At 43.8% G+C, this 17,945-nt stretch overlaps 1 protein-coding gene across 6 annotated transcripts in view; it reads right to left on the bottom strand.

Annotated features, from left to right (window-relative positions):
* Positions 1-12,054: 12,054 nt before the first annotated feature.
* The window catches only part of MICAL3 (microtubule associated monooxygenase, calponin and LIM domain containing 3), a 243,144-nt gene continuing 237,253 nt past the window's right edge, over positions 12,055-17,945 (bottom strand). For all 6 annotated transcript variants that reach the window (XM_084809267.1, XM_084809261.1, XM_084809264.1 and 3 more), the window contains 2 exons: positions 15,657-15,730; positions 12,055-15,548 (listed from right to left, as the gene is read on the bottom strand). In XM_084809267.1, the coding sequence (XP_084665393.1) occupies positions 15,364-15,548; positions 15,657-15,730 (259 nt within the window). In that variant the 3' untranslated portion in view covers positions 12,055-15,363. The remainder of the gene's footprint in view (positions 15,549-15,656; positions 15,731-17,945) is intronic.

Here is a 17,945-nt window from a genome sequence, read left to right as displayed (position 1 = left end):
TTGTCATGTCATCTGAACCCGGCAAACTACCTACATGCCTAAAACAGCCTATGGGTTCTGGGTGGTTTGTTAACCACACCAACAACCCACCCTTGCTGGGTTTGGATGACACAACAAGCTGCAGTCGCAGCTTGAATATTCAAAATAGCCGTCAGCATGCACTGTGGTGTTCATGTGAACCCGATCAGTGGTTCCTTATCTCTGCTAAGGAAAAATATTAAGATCTTTCAAGTATACCCCTTAGTTCACAGGTAAGGGTCACGAAGAGTCGGACACGACTGAACGACTGAACAACAACAAAAGGAACCTGTGGCCCTTCAGATGATGGTGGACTGAAACTACCACCAGCCCTACCCAGCATAGCCAATGATGAGGAATGATGGGAGTTGCAATCTACCAACATCTGAAGGTTTTAAAAACTAATTTCTTTGTGCGTGTCCCATCTTAGTAATGGTTGATGCACCATGACAATGCCGTTTTTGAGGAGTGGTTTATTATGTCAGCATTTCTGTCTGCTTCTAGTTCAAAGGGTTCATTTACTGGAAGCAAAAGAAAAGATGGGGCGTGGTGGTGGGAAATGAAGTACGGCTGAATACCGCACGTTTGTACATTAAGAAAATTTCCCAACAGCTTCCTCTTTCCTATCAATAGAAAGTGAAACCAACAGCTGTTTTTTATTTGTCCGAACTGAGAATTTATGAATCTTACTGTATGGCAGTAAGCTGTACTGGCAGCTGTATAAATCATATCTTTATCCCACCCTTCCCCCAAGAACCTCAGGAGAGAACATATGGCCCATTCCTCCCATTTTATCCTCATAGCAATCCTATGTGGTAGGTAAGGCTGAGAGATAGTGACTGTCTCAAGGTTACTGAACAAGCTTCATGGCTGAATGGGAATCTGAACTCAGGTCTTTCCCAATACTCTAACCACTATTCCATGCTGGCTTTCATGGACTTGTCTACATTGGCAGCTTATCTTTTTTTGCAGGGGTGCCACATCTTTTAATGACTACATGAAAAAGCAGACACTGAGGGTGAAACTACACATGACAAGGGAAACCTGGGATTCAAGACCCTATATTGCCCTCTTAATGCCAAAGCTGGGGAGCATTTGCAAGTGCTTAACCTGCATCCCTTGCCAATTTAATCCCTTGCACCCTGAACATCTAGACCTATTTCAATTGGGATTTTGGCCAGGATATGGGACCGAGACTGCTTTGACTGTATTGGTGGATGACCTGCACTGGAAACTGGATGTATGGGAGGGTGGGGAGCAGGGCCAGCCTTAGGGGTGGGTGAACTGGGCGGTTGCAAGGGGGTGCTGAATTGAGGGGGGTGCCAAGCTGAGCTCAGTGGCCATGAGCTCAGCTTGGGGCTCTCTGGAACAGCAACCCACCCTCTGGCTCACTCTGAGGAAGCCTGGAAATCCTAGGTGACATTCACTCCCTCCCTCCTTGGACTCCTTCCCTGGTAGGCCTGGAGTTCCCTTCTGAAAGCCTTCCCTGTTTCTTCTCTCCTTACAACCAACACTGTAATTGAGGCTACTTGGCCTGAGCCAGCTTTGCAGTGTTACTGAGTTGTATGGCTTGTGTAATTTCAAAGAAGAAATTGAAAAAGAAACATACTTTAAAGTTAATTGAAGATAATGTTTGTAGTTAGTACCCAAACAACCTGTAAAACCTTGGGGAAAAAAGGTTACAGACACTTGCTTTTTGCCACCCTAGCTTACTGCATACCACATATTAAAAAAAAAAGAGCCCTTGAGCTCAGCTTGGTGTCCCCCCTCAGTGTGGCACCCTGGGGCAACTGCCCACCTTGGCAACCCCGAAGGCCGGTCCTGGTGGTGATGGTTGAGGCAGTGTTCTCTGAAAGTTGGCCCAAATGCCATGGGTAACCCTCCACACTAGCAGCTAATATAGCCAAACCAGAGGTTGTCAGGATCATAGAATCATAGAACAGTAGGGTTGGAAGGGGCCTACAAGACCCTGGAGTCCAACTCCCTGCTCAATGCAGGAATCCAAGTCAGAGCATCACTGACAGATGGCTGTCCAGCCTCATCTTGAATGCCTCCAGTGTGGGAGAGCCCACCTGTAACTTGAGCCCATTATTCCGTGTCCTGCACTCTGGGATGATCGAGAAGAGATGCTGGCCTTCCTCTCTGTGACAACCATTCAAGTATTTGAAGAGCGCTATCATATCTCCCCTCAGTCTTCTCTTCTCAAGGCTAAACATGCCCAGTTCTTGCAGTCTCTCTTCGTAGGGTTTTGTTTCCAGTCCCCTGATCATCTTTGTTGCCCTCCTCTGAACCCTCTCCAGCTTGTCTGCATCCTTCTTAAAGTGCGGTGCCCAGAACTGGACACATACTCCAGAGTGCTGAGTAGAGGGGAACTAGTACTTTGTGGGATTTGGAAGCTATGCTTCTATTAATGCAGTCCAAAATCTATACCGTATTCTCCTTTATGAGCCTACTCGTGCCCTGAGATCTTCAGGGGAAGCCCTTCTCGCCATCATCATCATCACAGGCACGCCTGGTGGGAATGCGGGAGAGGGCCTTCTCGATGGCTGCCCCAAGGCTCTGGAACTCCCTTCCCAGGGAGGCGAGAGTGGCACCCTCCTTGATATGTTTTCACAGGCATGCAAACACTTTTTTGTTCCAGCAGGCCTTTGGGGATAACTAGTCTGGACCTAGGAAAATGCAACGTATGGGTACCATTTTTGTTGTTCCGGTTGTCTTTTAATGTTTTAATATCTTTATAATTTTAATATTGATGATTTAATTACATTTTTAACTTTTATACAGTTGTATTTATATTTCTATTTATAGGTTTTAATTGTAGCAGTTTTAACGTTGTAAGGCTGCCTTGAGTCCCAGTATTGGGGGAAAAGGCGGGATATAAATAAATATAATAATAATAAAAATAAAAATAGCATTTGCCTTTTTTGCAGCCACATCACATTGTTGGCTCATATTCAGCTTGTGATCGACAACAGTTCCAAGATCCTTCTCGCTTGTAGTATTGTTGAGCCACGTATCCCCCATCTTGTAACTGTGCATTTTGATTCTTTTTCCTAGGTGCAGAACTGGGCATTTATCTCTATTAAATTTCATTCTGTTTTCTGCCCAACGCTCCAGTCTATCAAGATCACTTTGAATTTTGTTTCTGTCTTCCAAAGTATTAGCTATCCCGCCCAATTTTGTGTTATCTGCAAATTTGACCAGAATTCCCTGCACCTCCTCCTCCTCCAAGTCATTAATAAACATGTTGAAGAGCATTGGGCCCAGGACTGAGCCCTGCGGTACCCCACTCATTGCCTCTCCCCAGTTTGAGAAGATCCCATTGAGAAGAACTCTTTGAGTCCAATTCTGTAGCTGACTGTGGATCTACCGGATCGTTGTTTCATCTAGCCTACTTTTAGCTAGTTTGCTCATCAGGATATCATGGGGCACTTTGTCGAATGCTTTGCTGAAGTCGAGGTATATGATGTCTACAGCATTCCCATGGTCCACAAGGGAGGTTACTTGATCAAAAAATGAGATCAGATTCGTCTGGCAGGACTTGTTTTTGACAAATCCCAGTTGGCTTCGAGTAATCACTGCATTGTTTTCAAGGTGCTTACAGATGGATTGCTTTATCATCTGCTCCAGAATTTTCCCAGGGATTGATGTCAGACTGGTCTGTAGTTCTCAGGTTCCTCCTTTTTACCCTTTTTGAAGATAGGAACAACATTAGCCCTCCTCCAGTCATCTGGCACTTCCCCCATCCTCCACGATTTCTCAAAGAGAATAGGCAGCGGTTCTGAGAGTTCTTCTGCCAGTTCCTGTATTACTCTAGGGTGCAGTTCATCTGGCCCTGGAGATTTGAACTCATCCCAAGTAATTAGGTATTCCTTGACCATATGCCTATCGATCTCAAGCTGCAATCCTGCCCCTTCAGCCTGTACTTCGCCTTTGCCAGGGGGCTCATAGACCCTCTTTTGGGAGAAAACCGAGCCAAAGTAGGAATTGAGCACCTCTGCCTTTTCCTAATCATCTGTTATCATTTTGCCATCCTTATTTAATAGCTGAACCACCATTTCTTTCCTCTGCCTTTTACTATGCACATAGCTGAAGAAAGCCTTTTTGTTGCTTTTAGCATCCCTCGCTAACCTCAGCTCGTTCTCAGCTTTAGCTTTCCTGACGCCATCCTTGCAAGTCTGTGCTACCTGCCTGTACTCTTCCTTTGTTGCTTGGCCTTCTCTCCACTTCCTATATGTGTACTTTTTTGTTTTCAGGTGATCTCTAAGCTTTTTGTGAAGCCACATTGGCTTCTTCTGTTGTCTTCCACCTTTTCTTCTTGTTGGAATTGTTTGTAATTGTGTCTTGAGAATTTCCTTTTTTAAAACTCCCACCCATCTTGGACTCCTTTTCTCGTTAGAGTCGCTTGCCATGGGACCTTATTATTGTTCCGAGTTTATTAAAATCAGCTTTCCTAAAATCCAGGGTACGCGTTTGGCTGCACTCGGCTTTTGCTTCCTTTAGAACCAAGAACTCAGGTATAACATGGTCGCTTTCCCCCAGAGTTCCTGTAACTGCTACTTTATCCACCAAGTCATCTCTGTTGGTTAGGATCGTCAAGCATAGCCAATCCTCTAGTTCCTCCCTATTTTCTGTACAAGGAAATTATCCGCCACACAAGTCAGGAATTTCCTGGAGGGGCCATGTTTTGCAGAATTTGTCTCCCAACAAATATCGGGGAAATTGAAGTCCCCCATTACTACTACACCATGCTTCCTTAAAACATTGGCTATTTGCTTTTCAAAAGTTTCATCCTTGTCTTCTCCTTGATTGGGTGGCCGGTAGTAGACTCTGACCATCAGGTTCCTGTTATTCTTTGCTCCATTTATTTTAACCCAGATGCTCTCGATGGGGCTACCAAGCTCACCTTCCTGTATTTCTGTGCAGAGATATGTATTTTTCACATACAGTGCAACCCCACCTCCCTTTCTGTTCCTCCTGTTCCTTTTGAACAAGTTCTATCCTTCAGTTGCTGTTTACCAGTCATGAGAGTCATCCCACCAAGTCTCAGTTACACCTATCAAGTCATCATTTCCCTCCTGTATTAAGAGTTCAAGTTTGTTCTGTTTGTTTCCCATACTCTGGGCATTAGTATATAGACATCGAAGACGATGTGCTTCATGGTCTGGCTTTCTTCCTACATGTTTCTGAAGACTATTATTGGGTGCTATTACAGCTGTTCTCTCCATTGTGGTGCATGAGCCTTTGTCCATTGTTACCCCCAACTTTATGTCTCCCTTCCCCGTAGCATTCAGTTTAAAGCCCTCCTGATAAAGTTCTTCATGCTGCGGCCAAACACATTCTTCCCAGCCTTTGTGAGGTGCAACTCGTCCCTTGCCAACAGTCCATCTTCCAGGAAGTATAGCCCGTGGTCCCAGAATCCAAATCTCTCATGCTGGCACCACCTTCGTAGCCAGCCATTCACCCACTGTATTTTTCTTTCCCTTTCTATCCCTTCTGACTACTGGAAGGATGGATGAGAAAACTACCTGGGCCCCAAAGTTCTTGAGTTTCCTTCCCAAAGCTTCAAAGTCTGACATGATTTCTTCCTAGCTGTGCTTGGCAGCATCATTTGTTCCCACATGGATGAGAAGGGATACCTGTCAGTGGGCTTTATGAGTGCAGGCAACCCTTCAGTCACGTCTCTAATCTGTCCTCCTGGGAGACAGCATGCCTGGTGAATCTATGGGTCTTCGCAACATACTTGGGTTTCAATCCCACGCAGCAAGGGGTCTCCCACTACTACTGCTCTTCTTGTTGTAGGCCTTGATTTCATCGCCTCTGCTTGACTGGCTTCAGCCTCTTGCTCACTCTCATGCAGGTTCCCCTGTAATTCTTCCTTTGCAGGCTGTTCCAGTCTCATCCTCAAGTCCCTGGAAACAGTTCCCTAGTTCCATTGCCTCCACTGGTGCAGAGTGGCTTCTAGTTCTTCTGCTCCTGTCACCCTTTTCCAAGGAGTATCCTCGACTTCATTTTCCCTCACCTCAGCATTTCCCTCTTCTGCCTCAGCTTGCTGTTGCTCTTCTACCTCCTGTACTTCGCTTTGCTGCTGTAGTTCCACCATTCTGTCCAAGAACTCTTCGTGTTCTCATATTCCCTGAAGGGTCGACAGTCGCCACTCCAGTCCTCTTACTTTTTCTTTCAACAGTGTGATCAGCTTGCACTTGTTGCACGTGTAGGCCATGTTGTTCTCAGGCAAGAAAACAAACACTGCACACCTTGCAGGTCACCACCACTGGAGTCTTGTCCTTCCATAGTCTGTTTTCCTCTTTGTGTCTAGCTTTCCGATTGTTCTAGAGTAGCCTGTGCCTGGCCCTTACTCACTGGAGGTTAAAAACAGAGTCCCACTGGTATGGAAGTGTGTGTTACAAGACAAATAAATGAAAAAAAAAAGTTTGAAAAATAGTTAGGGGCTTCCCCCTTGACCTCCCCAGCCTAACTCCCCTGGCCAACTCCTGTTTGCTCCCCCTGTTCGCTCACAGTGATTGCTCACTCTCTGGGAGCTTGCTTGCTTCTGTAGTCCCTGGACCAGCTGGAGCAGCTTCCTCTGCTCTGCTCTGCTCAGCTGGGAGGTGGGAAACAGCGGGATCCAAGAAGTACTGATGAAAAGTCAGGGCACTACACAAGAGTCGTGTTGCCTTCAGCCTTCTTAGGACTTGATGCAAAGTGAGAACACTATCCTACCTCTTTTGCAGCACACAGGAGTAGGAATGTGACATCTCACCTCATGCAGTACTCCTGCGAACACACTATGCTTCAGGAAGGTGAAAAAATGCTGTTGGAACACTGGGGTAGAAAGGAAGCATATTAAATACTCAGCTTTGTTAACTACAAACCCCCAAATTTGGCATGCCCTCAAAACTTATGCCCAAACTCTGCTTTTGCACCACAAACCCAGAATTTTGCGCTGTCACCCATAAGTGTGTATGGATATATCTTGTTGGAATTCCTAATTGATATCCCAATACCAACATTGTTGTGCGAAACTTTGGCATAGATTTTGAGGGGATACCAAATTTCATTGCATCCCCTCCGTACCCCCATGGATAAGGAGGACTAATGGGTCTGGCTCAAGAAGCCTGTATATCCTGGAGATGGTCCTGGAAGCTAACCTTGCAGAGTTGTCCATTCAATTTGGAGCAACCAAGCCACCAGAACAGTGGGTTAAGCGCACCCAGCTGAGAGTATTATGGGGTGATTAGTGGATCATTCAGACACACAAATATTTTGTGCTAGTTCTTATATTATTTTCAACATGTGCAATGTTGAAATAGGCACTTTATAAATATCATTACTACAAACCTAATTCCAAACTCAACTTTTATTCTCAGCATTTTTCACACAATTGCTCCCTTAAAATGGCCAGAATTCTACACTGCAGTACCACCTGCTGGCCAAAGCAGCAATGAGAGCGAACATTCAGATGTGACTCCTGAAGTGGCTCTAACTAGCATCGTTTGCGGAAATGCAGAAACTGTCAAGTCATCAACATGTGAAAACAACTAACAGTCTTTCACCATCCTCTCCACATGTGCTTACTTTGCTTCAGTGGAAGGGGAAAATGCACAACAGTTTGCTTCAGCCACATCATCCTTAGGTCATATGGAGTGTGATTCACTGTTAAAAACTTACTAATCTTTTGTCTTTAGGATTTTCTCATGAAGTTGGGATTCCCAACTTAGCCTTGACAATTTCCTGCAGGGTGTATGAACTACATGAAATCTGTCGACTCCTCCACATCTGCTTAATAAATAGTATAGTAATGATCAAGCCACCTTCTGTATATTCAAGGGCACTCTGCCATCCAGACAGCAGCCCAGGGATAGGAGATATATTTTCCGCAAAACATTTCTTAAATTTATAAATCACACTGTCTACTGACCAGGTGACCAAGGCACTTGCCAAGTTGTATATTAAACCCTTTGCTAAGTCAGTTGCCTGTATCATCCTGACCACTGCTAAGGAGAATGTTAACATACTGGCACGCCCGAGTAGAAATCTCAGGGGACTGATGGAATTCTCCTCACCTCTTGGCAGGACGACTCAGATGACCAGATAAAAACAAGAAAGCTGGAAGCAGAAGAACCCAACCCCAAAACAAAACGATACAATATTTAAAAGTGGCATTAAAATTAAAGAGCAACAGAACATTAAGCAACATTAAATGCCCAGCAGAACAAAACTGTCTTTATAGCCAATTTAAAGCGAAATAAGGAGCCAATATGAATATTGCCATGTCTAATGTCAAATCTGCGTCCATTTATTCTTTTGTGTTCAGACCGGCCTGTTTGTCCTATATAGAATGCAGAAGGTATTCTGGTCAGCCACTGTGAGAAGAATTAGATGGGCCTTTAGTCTGATTCAGATGAGATTTTTTAATGCTTAGTTACAAGGTAAATGCAGATGACCATTTGCCAAGTGGTAACTTATCACCGTGTGTAAATGGCTACTTGGAAAGCTGGCCATCTGAACTGTGCTGCTAAGAAGTAAAGAGAATTTCACCAGTCCCCTGTTTCCTGAGATTTCTACTCAGGCTTGCAAATGTGTTGATATTCTTCTCAGCAGTTGTCAGGATGATACAGGCAACTGATAAAGCAAAAGGTTTAATGCACACCATGGCAAGTTACTATTTGATAAACGATTGTACTAACCCATGTAAACGATATGGACCATCATTTATGACTCTCAGCCAAATAAAAGAGCACAACACCCCACTTCAAATGTGCTGTTGGTGTGAAATGTGAAGGAAATTAAACGTCAATAAGAAAAAATTAACGACTTTTATTTTTTTCCTTTTTTTTCTTTTAGTTCCGTTGGCGACCTGAGGTGCTAAAATCTCAACACCAACAAAGCAAGTGTGCATAAGAACATACAGAATGAAATGCAACCATATGGGAAGTAAAAGGAGGTGGGGACATTTTAGACATGAAATGGTACAGTACACAATTTCCTGTTACACTGCACACACACCAACAATAAAACAGTCTGAATATCAGAGTTCCCAACTGTCCCAAGGGGAAGATACCACAATAAATCCCTTCATTGGGACTAGATTTCACATACATACTTCTATATATTATTAAAAAAATTAAATTACTGCAATGCCATCAGAACATGACATCCCCCCATACTTTTAGTGATGTTCTCATCTGTTTATCTACCTTGCTTATGAATCCCATTACAAGCGCCCCTGGGGGCGGAAATTATTGGAAAACGTTCTGCCATCTTATCATGCATCAAGAGAGAGATTCCCTCCCCTACTTCTTAATATCAACAGGCTGTTTCATGATTTTTAAAATTACTATTGCAAACAACAGTCTTAACTCAGCAATTCCTTAAAAACACACAAAAGTTGGAAAACTAATACACTACTTTCCTCTGAAAGTCCAAATGTAAACATTCTGTTAAATACATTTTCTTAAATCCAAACTAAGGGAGTGGCCAGTGGGTAGGGTGAGTCAAAGTTTTTTGTCTTAAAAAGAAAAGTTTGCAGTAGTAGATCATGCAACTCTAGACATAACTGTGGATGCTCAAAAATGCTCTTGATCTGGATGTATTTAAAAAAATAAGATTAAAAACCCATAGAGGGTGCAACAAGTGTGCTTGTTACTTCTGCATTAGCACCGTGTCCTAAACAGAGGGCCAGACATTGCATTTGACAAACAAACCTAACTGACCACAAGGCTGAGCACACCGAACACAAAATATTACCAGAAATGCTAAAACAGTGGAAGAGGAAATACGATTAATCCTGGTGCCACCATCAGTTCTAGAAAGCCTGTCCTGTCTGTATGTCTAGTGACACAGGAGTTTTAATTGCTCAAATGAAGTTTGAGTGTAAGTTGCAGGGGCAGAAATATGCCTACAGTGTTGGGGTTGAAATGCTCTCTCTTCCCCGTCAGCATCTGTGAGAGGCAGTTTCACCTCATTGCACCAGCAGCTATAAGAAGTTTGGGAAGGAACTATCATTTATTTGGCTGGGGGCTCAGTGATCAATTCTCTTACAGTGATCAATTCAAAGTACAAGAATACATAGAAACTAGCCTGCTTTTGACCACTTTACAGGATGAAGCATATTCTCAGTTCCATTATAACTGCACCAGGCACAGCAGAAATGGTTCATGTAAATCATAATTTATCTCTTTCATACAGGAATGGTAGACACCAAATTATACCAATTGGAGCTGTACAAGGCTAGCCCTATCCTAGACAAAGAGAAGCTTATTTTCCATTCTCATTTTTTTTAACCATACCATCCTTGTTGGGCTCCAGGAGTGTGAAAGATGTCATCTGAGCTTCCATCAAGACAACTTGATGCCACATTTTCCTCTTCCGTGGTGCCAAGAACAGGCACCAATCCATCTATCCCACCAAAAGCCTCCAAAAGAGTGTCATCCTAGAATAACCCATGAGCATACAAATCCAGCTTGTTCTGGGACCATATTTGGTGTGAATTTTGTCATTGCAATGAATTTCTGCCTTCCCAACCTCTCAATATTCAACAAATGTCATGCATGGCAGCCCTTTGGCATCAAATTTTAAAGCTGCATTCTGGCTCATGTGACTGTTGTTCTTTTAAATAGCTTTCTTTGAGCATTGTTAGTCCAGCCCTGATAGTTCAATATGCTTGTGGGGAAAAAGAGGATGGGAGTTTTAAAACATTTGAAAAAGGGCATTTTTTTCCTAATTCGAGTATAAGCACTCAGAGATAATATTTCATTTCACAACACTTCACACAAAGAACCCAACAGATACATTTAACCATGGATATTACCACCAAAATTACCCAATTTCCTCAAGCGGTAACCATGATTAAAACAAGACTTTACTGACTTGGCCTTATTGAGTTATGAGGGGACACCACCTCTCGTTTCAGTATTTTATTGCTGTAGTTCAGACTTTATTACTGGACAGGGTGGCAAGGGACAGTTCTGAACTGCTTTAGGAATGAAAGTGGTTGCCTTAGAGGGTGTGTCCATTTCTAGGGGTTTCTTTTCTCCCACATTCTTCAAAAAGGTCAGTTTAAAAAATAAAGTCTAACATGTGTTTGGGGAATGGAACTTGTTCCATGAGAGCAGGCAATTGAGATACAAATTTAGCAATTCCTATTTTCTTTGAAGGAAATAGTGGATAACAGAAGATACAGTACTGGATACCAAGAGCAACACCAACATTGTCACATGAGAAATATACTGGGGGTGGGTGGGGGGAGAGTAAACTCCATGTGTAACTGGATGGTAGACCACATTCAGGCAAACCCCTGAAGATAGGGAAGTCTGTTTTGCAGCTGAAGTAAAATGAAACAAAACTCTTGATTTAAATACAGCTCATTGCTTGAATTTAGCAATACTGTCTACCGAATAGCCATAGAAGCTAAGACACAACTTACTGGGAGCTTTCTCTGTGCACACTCTATAGAAAATAATGGGAATCATAAAGCCAATAGTGTTGCATGGCTCCCACAATTTTGCAATGGAGCTTGTGGGAGAGAAGTTCCTAGGGAAGGATTGCGATATTAGTGTGGATTCACTAAGATGAGTTACAAAGAGTTCACCGTATTAATTCCAGGAGCTGTCATAGCCTATGTTAAGGCAAAGCCATTCAGATCTTGTGAATGCCAGACCAGGGTTTTGGGGGATACTGGAGCTGCCTTTTGCTTTCCTTAAGGAAACATTTTAATTGCCAGGTTGGAAAGATATTAAGGAGCCAAAAAAAAAAAAAAGATTGGCTGGACCCTTATTCATGATGTTAAAAGCCATTGCTTTTTTTCTTTTTTTTAATAATAGGAAGGATCTGGTACCCCTTTGTAGTGCCATCTGCTGAAAGGAAGCAAAATTTTGAGCCAAGTAACCATCAGAATTATAGGCAGAAACAGATGAAAATTCAAACTTGCAGCAGCTATCAGGGACATGTATCAATTTGCCCAACCAAGTTAGTAGGGAAATGATACTTTTAATATTTAAACCAAGTAGCATTTTTATTTCTCTTTTTAAACACTTAAATAGGAGGCCTATCAGGACATCACAAATGAGGAGGAAAGAGTGCATGCTTTTTTCTTACCTTTCATAACTCTACGACCTTCCTACAGATTTGGCTGGCTCCTGCATAGCATTATCACTCAAATAGTCCTAAAGGAGGGATTCCCTCTTCTTGTAAATCATCTCTTCCTGATCTAGAGCTATGAAAATGCTGTCAGACCTGCCATTGGTAAGTATTCTTGTAAAGCTGCAATAGCTCCCCCGCTGGATCCCATTTTCAAGCGGTGTTATATAAATGGAGTTAGATGTTCTATCAAAATATGCTCACATCAGGTGAGACCTACCATGTTTTTTTCATTTGGGGGGTTTTATCTCGCACATGCTAGGTTTTGCCTAGGCTCCTTAAGATGTAAGAGGCAGGGAAAGTTTGAACAGGCTTAGTCTCCCCCCAGCCCCCAATCATAGCTCTGAAATGGCAGGAAAAAGGCACCTGCCAGACTGCTTTGTAAGGCACAGGCATTTCCAATCTGCCGTGTGAGAGCTAGACTAACAACAGGGATTTGGTTTATCTCTGCTGCTGGTTAGCCTGTGTGCACTTATAAGGGGCTTGCAGAAATTCTGTTGCACCTTGAACTGGGGTGGCCATATGCAAAAGAGGTTAGGGCTTCTTCTGCACCTTTAATGGTTATGTAGAAGAGAGAATTTCAGCAGATGTGGCTTGTCATGCAAGCCACACTTGCTGAAAATCCCTCTTCTAGACAACCATTAAAGGTGCAGGAGGAGCCCTGACTTCTTTTGCATCCAGCCACCCTATCTTGAACAGAGTTAAGATGGTTGCACCTCCTTTATGGCTAGAAGTGAGACGAGCATATGCTTCAAAGTGGCACATCCACTTTCTTGGAGAGTTTAATTTTCTATTCCTTCACAGCATGATGCTCCCTTGAGAGTGAAATATGTAACAGTCCAATTTTGAGGCATTCCATAAGAAGAAAGGCCTCTACTGATGAAAGCTAAAAGGCAGCAGCCATATTAATTTCTACTTTCTTAACGATACAGAGAGTGGAAATTAAAGCCTCCTTCAAAACAGGGAGAAGTTACTTTTCAGAGGTAGCGGCTGCCAACAACAGGATGGAAGACCTATGCCTCGCCTAACCAGAATCTGGCTAGCAATCTTTGAAGTGCTGTTACAGTTGCTGGGCTGATAGGGCTCCTAGGCTTTTAAGAACTGTGCAGGAAGATATTTCAGCAGCAGTATCTTCTCCTGTCACATTGCTGCAATGGCAGGAGATACTGGAACTGCTCAAATTCTCCCTTTTGCACATGATGAACAGCACAGGAACCTGTTCAACCTAAGGTGCTACAAAGGGCTCATTTCAAAGACTGACATTCCTTCCGCCCTCTGAAATGGTGACCTACCAATTCCTTTTGCTTGTTAATAATAATAATAATAACAACAACAACAACAACAATAATAATAATAGGTCAGAAACCCATGGGGATGAAAATCAACTACATCTTACAAACAAACAAACACTAAGGCCAAGGACTAAAAAATTAAGAATGTAAAATTATGTGAGCTGCAGGTTGGCACCTTTCAGAAAGACACAATGAAGGATGTAGTGTGCTTATGGAACCTCTCAGGTAGTGATGGACAAGATATTGTGTTATGTCCTGTTTGCTGTTGCGTTGGGAGAGGGCCACCAGCTCCCTTCCTGAGCCAACCAGAAGCAGGCCTGGGACAGAACCAGTGTGACTTGTGCTAATCCTTCCCTTGGAGGGAGACTGTATGGTGCCAGCATGGTTTGCTCTTTATATGGGGGTAAGCGACAATGCCATAATTCTTGTTAAAAAAAAAATCTTACAACACTGGTTAAAATAAGCAACAGCCTTGTCAAGATTCAGGGAAAAGACAGAGGGGGCTTGGAGTACAGAAAAGAATATCTGTCATCACTTTTCTCAGCTTCTGAGTTTTCCCCATAAGGAGTTTATCAAGAAGGGTCTTTGCTTGGAAACCTTGTCTGAATGTTTCCTTGGGCTGCCCCTTCAACATGGAGCAGGGACAAGTCCAGAACAGAATCAATCGCCCGGAACTTAGAAGCATCTCCTCTCCACTGTAACACCATTAATAAGAACTCTAATAAATAGATAGAGGGAAACGGAGACCAGCAAATTAAAAACAAACACAAACACAGAAACTGGGGGTTGCAGCAGGCACGCAGATTCACCACTCACTTGTCTGCTCACTTCTTAAAAAGGTACAAAACCAATTCTTCTTTCAAGTATTAAAAATAAGTTAATGGACATTAAAGGATCTAAAGTGACTAAAGGGCCAAGATGGGTCTTTCGCTTCATTTCCAACGTGCAAAAAAAAAGGGATCCCCCCAAACCACAAAGAACAAAAACCCTTTGAATAGTTTTTGAGTGTCCACTCTTGGGGGGTATAAAGCAGGGGAGATCTCATTCAAGAGCTCCCACAAAATGCTTCTTAATAAACTCATTTTCATAATCGGCACTTTCCAGTGTCAAAATGGTCACAAAGCTCAAAATAGAGCAATCCAACGACAACAGAGAAGGGAAAACAGTCCCTTTCAGTCCAGAGCACTGCATGGCAGAGAAGGGAAACGCTCACATACTTGTCCCCTCTAAGAACAATGGCGACTTGTGGAGGCTGTAGTGAAGAGAGCAAATCTGCCCGGGCCTGTGTCTTTTCTAGAAACCACAAGAGGCAAGTATTTCAAGTCGAACAGCCTTCCATGTTTCCTGTCCTCTCTGTCTCCTCCATGCCCAGACGATAATAATGGCAGCTTCAGGCTTCTTTGGTGAGTAGAACCTTAAACATATACACAGTGTGCTCTGGAGTAGTGAGTGGTTTGCTCTCCCAAGGGCTGCTGCAGGGTGGTGTTTCAGAAGAGAGTAGTCACTTCTCTCCTTTGTATTTAAACAAACAAACAAAAACAAGAATACAACTAGCTGAGTAAATATGAAACAGACAAGCTACGGCCCACCTGGATTTGTTAAAGGTTTTTTTTAAACAAACAATTTTCTTCTCTTTTTTAGCCTCTCTCAGAGAACACAAAACCTCAATGGCCTCTTGCACAGGTCCTTGAGGAAGGCACGCAACCTCAGGTCACCCCCTCAGGCTTGGGTTTGCAGAACTCAGCACCTTTAGAACCCTCTTAGCAAGAAGCTCCTGGCTCAAGTGATCAGGTACTGCAAGAACCCCCAAGGGGCTCCTGTGCCAAGATATTGCCTCCATTCAGACAACTCCAGACAACTTGGCATACGTCAACTGGACCATGCAGATCAGCAGTCAAGCGTGGTGCTAAGCTCAGGACCAGTTTAAGCTGAATCCCTTGGACAGCATGACAGCCTCCAGGTCCTTGTCTTCTTCCTTCTCCCGGAGCCGCTGCTCTTCAAGGAGGGCCACAAGGGAATCTCTCTGCTCCACCACCTCTAGCATTTCATTCAGGATCCGTTTCTCTTCTGACAGCTCTTCATCTGTCTTTAGTTGATCTAGAGAGAGAAAGAGAGCTGGGTAGGCAGGTAGGCATACTTGTCAAGACATCCAAGGATTTAGCTGGGGCTTCCTAGCGGGAACGAGAGTACACCTATAGAACCCACCTTCCACTGCCATCCTCTCCCGAAGCTCTTGCTGTAGCCGGCTTTGCCTGTCCTCCAGCTCCAACTCCCGAGCACTGCAAGGTGAAAAGGAGAATGGGCATATCTCTGGTTTGGGTTATTCCAGCAGGAGTCTAAAACTACTGACTTCTAAAATCTAACATGTTCAGGCAGTGAAGAGCTTCTGTATCTTTCCCTACCTTTACATTTTGAGAGTCAAGCAAACCTTGACCAGTACTGGGAATCTTTTAAAAAAATAACCTTCCTTTATTAACACACAAACTTCACATTTTCCACCTAAAGCCCTTTGTGGGACAGTCAGGAAGGCTGGCAAGAGATCAAAAGGAATAGGATGAATCATTGACTCCAGTTCGCATGCGATGGTGGGTTATTGTGGGTTAAATAACCCACAATGAACTGCAGCACACACAACTGCCGTTTGAGTATGCAACCCCCAATCGGGGTGATCTGGGGTTGCACCTTGTCATGTGAACCCAGCCGCCAAGGGTTCTTCGAGAGTTAAACAGTCAAGGGTTATATGAGTTAAATAATCCACAATGGCCTGGCCTCATGAAAACCGGGTCATTCGTTCCCTCTCCCACTGCTTCTCCCATATCAGGGTTGGGCCGCAGGTAACAACATTTTCCTCCTTGTACTGGCCTTAACTGGAGTTATGAACTAGAAGGAAATTCTGAGAGAACCAGGTCTCAGCAGCAGACCACTGCTACGTTTTTTATTTTATTTTGGGGCTCTTTTAAACTCAAGATACCTTTGCACAAAGTTCTTTGCATAGTTTGTTTCCTCTTACTGGGCTCAGCAAACTAGGTACATCTAGTATACAATGAACCCTCCTTAACGTAAAGTGCTAGTATAAAATACTAGGGTTTACATAGCATCATTTTCCAGGGTTCAAAAAGCTTCCCAAATACATAATCTCAGTAGTCTTTAATGAAGAGCCTCGTAAGATTATCTCCATTTTACAGATGAGAACGGTGCACTGAGGCATGCTATGATTCTCTCATCCTAAGGCCACCTAGCAAACTTGTGGCTGTGACATTTGAACAGAGGACCTGCCAGCTCATATTCTTAGCCACTCCACTCTGCCAGTTCTCTTGAAAGCCTGGTCTGTCCGTGCAAGAGAATGAGTTGACACTGGGGTGGTAGAATGGACTCTACCACTTCAGTCTGTAGGTGAGGGACTCTCAGTTTTAAATGCTCTTCACATGAAACACTCCCTGGAAACAAAAAACCAGTCTAGCAAAGAGGAAGAGGGCTGGATCAGAACTTGTCAGCTGTGCCGGATTTCTATGTGCAGGGAGTTTTTAACACAGGGGGGCATCTAAAACATTATCACCCCCACCTATAGTCTGAAGTGTTACAGTCCATTCCACCATTTCAATTTCATTTCATTTCATTCCTGACTTTTTTCCTCTTGCAAGGAACCCAAGGTGGCATACATAATTCTCCTCCTCTCCATTTTATCCTCACAACAGCAACCCTGTGAGGTAGGTTGAGCTGAGAGTCTGTGACTGGCCCAAAGTCACCCAGTGAGCTTCTATGGCCGAGTGGGGACTAGAGCCCGGATCTCCCAGCTCCCAGTCCAACACTCTAGCCACTACACCATGCTGGCTCACCACTTCAGCCCTCTACCATGTCATTCCGCTGCATGGATAGACCAGACCAAGTCTTGCGTGACCAGAAGCTTGTAGTAGTGCATTATGAGAAATCAGTGTTGAGGACTGCTGGGACATGTTGAGAACATCAGGCCACCAGTCTATCTAGCCCAGGACTATCTACTCCAGAGGTGCAGAATCTTAGGCTCAGGGGTGAAATCTGGCCCTCCAGGATTCCCCAGAAGGCTCCACCACCTTTCCCCCAACCACCGATTGGTAGTTTCCAAACTTTAGTGCAGTCCCGTCTCCCCCTAAGGCTTAGTTCCTGGCAGTAAGAGCTTCAAGCTAATATACGCTGGTATTTTTGCCTCCTCTGTTTTGCCTTTGGCCTCTGCCCACCCTGGAATGCAGCCCGCGAGAGCTTCTCCAAAATGGAATTCAACCCTTGGGCTGAAAGTGGTCCTGCATGCCTGGTCTACTCTGACTGGCAGAGAGTCTCAGGTAGGGGTCTTTCCATAACTTTTGAACCCTTTCATTCATCTTTTCCAAAGCAGGTCTTCTACTAATTAACTTTATCTGACAGCAATGGATCTCCCTTCTGCACAACATCTTCATAGCCAAGGTGAAAGTAGATACTGGCTCCACAACAGTAAGCCTGCCTGGAGGCAGCTGCCTCATC

Source organism: Heloderma suspectum, chromosome 7, assembly GCF_057233095.1.
Source record: "Heloderma suspectum isolate Gila_16-S chromosome 7, 16-S_ref, whole genome shotgun sequence".
Lineage (NCBI taxonomy): Eukaryota > Metazoa > Chordata > Lepidosauria > Squamata > Helodermatidae > Heloderma > Heloderma suspectum.
Note: the sequence above shows the minus strand (reverse complement) of the source record. Positions and strands in the feature narration are given on the sequence as shown.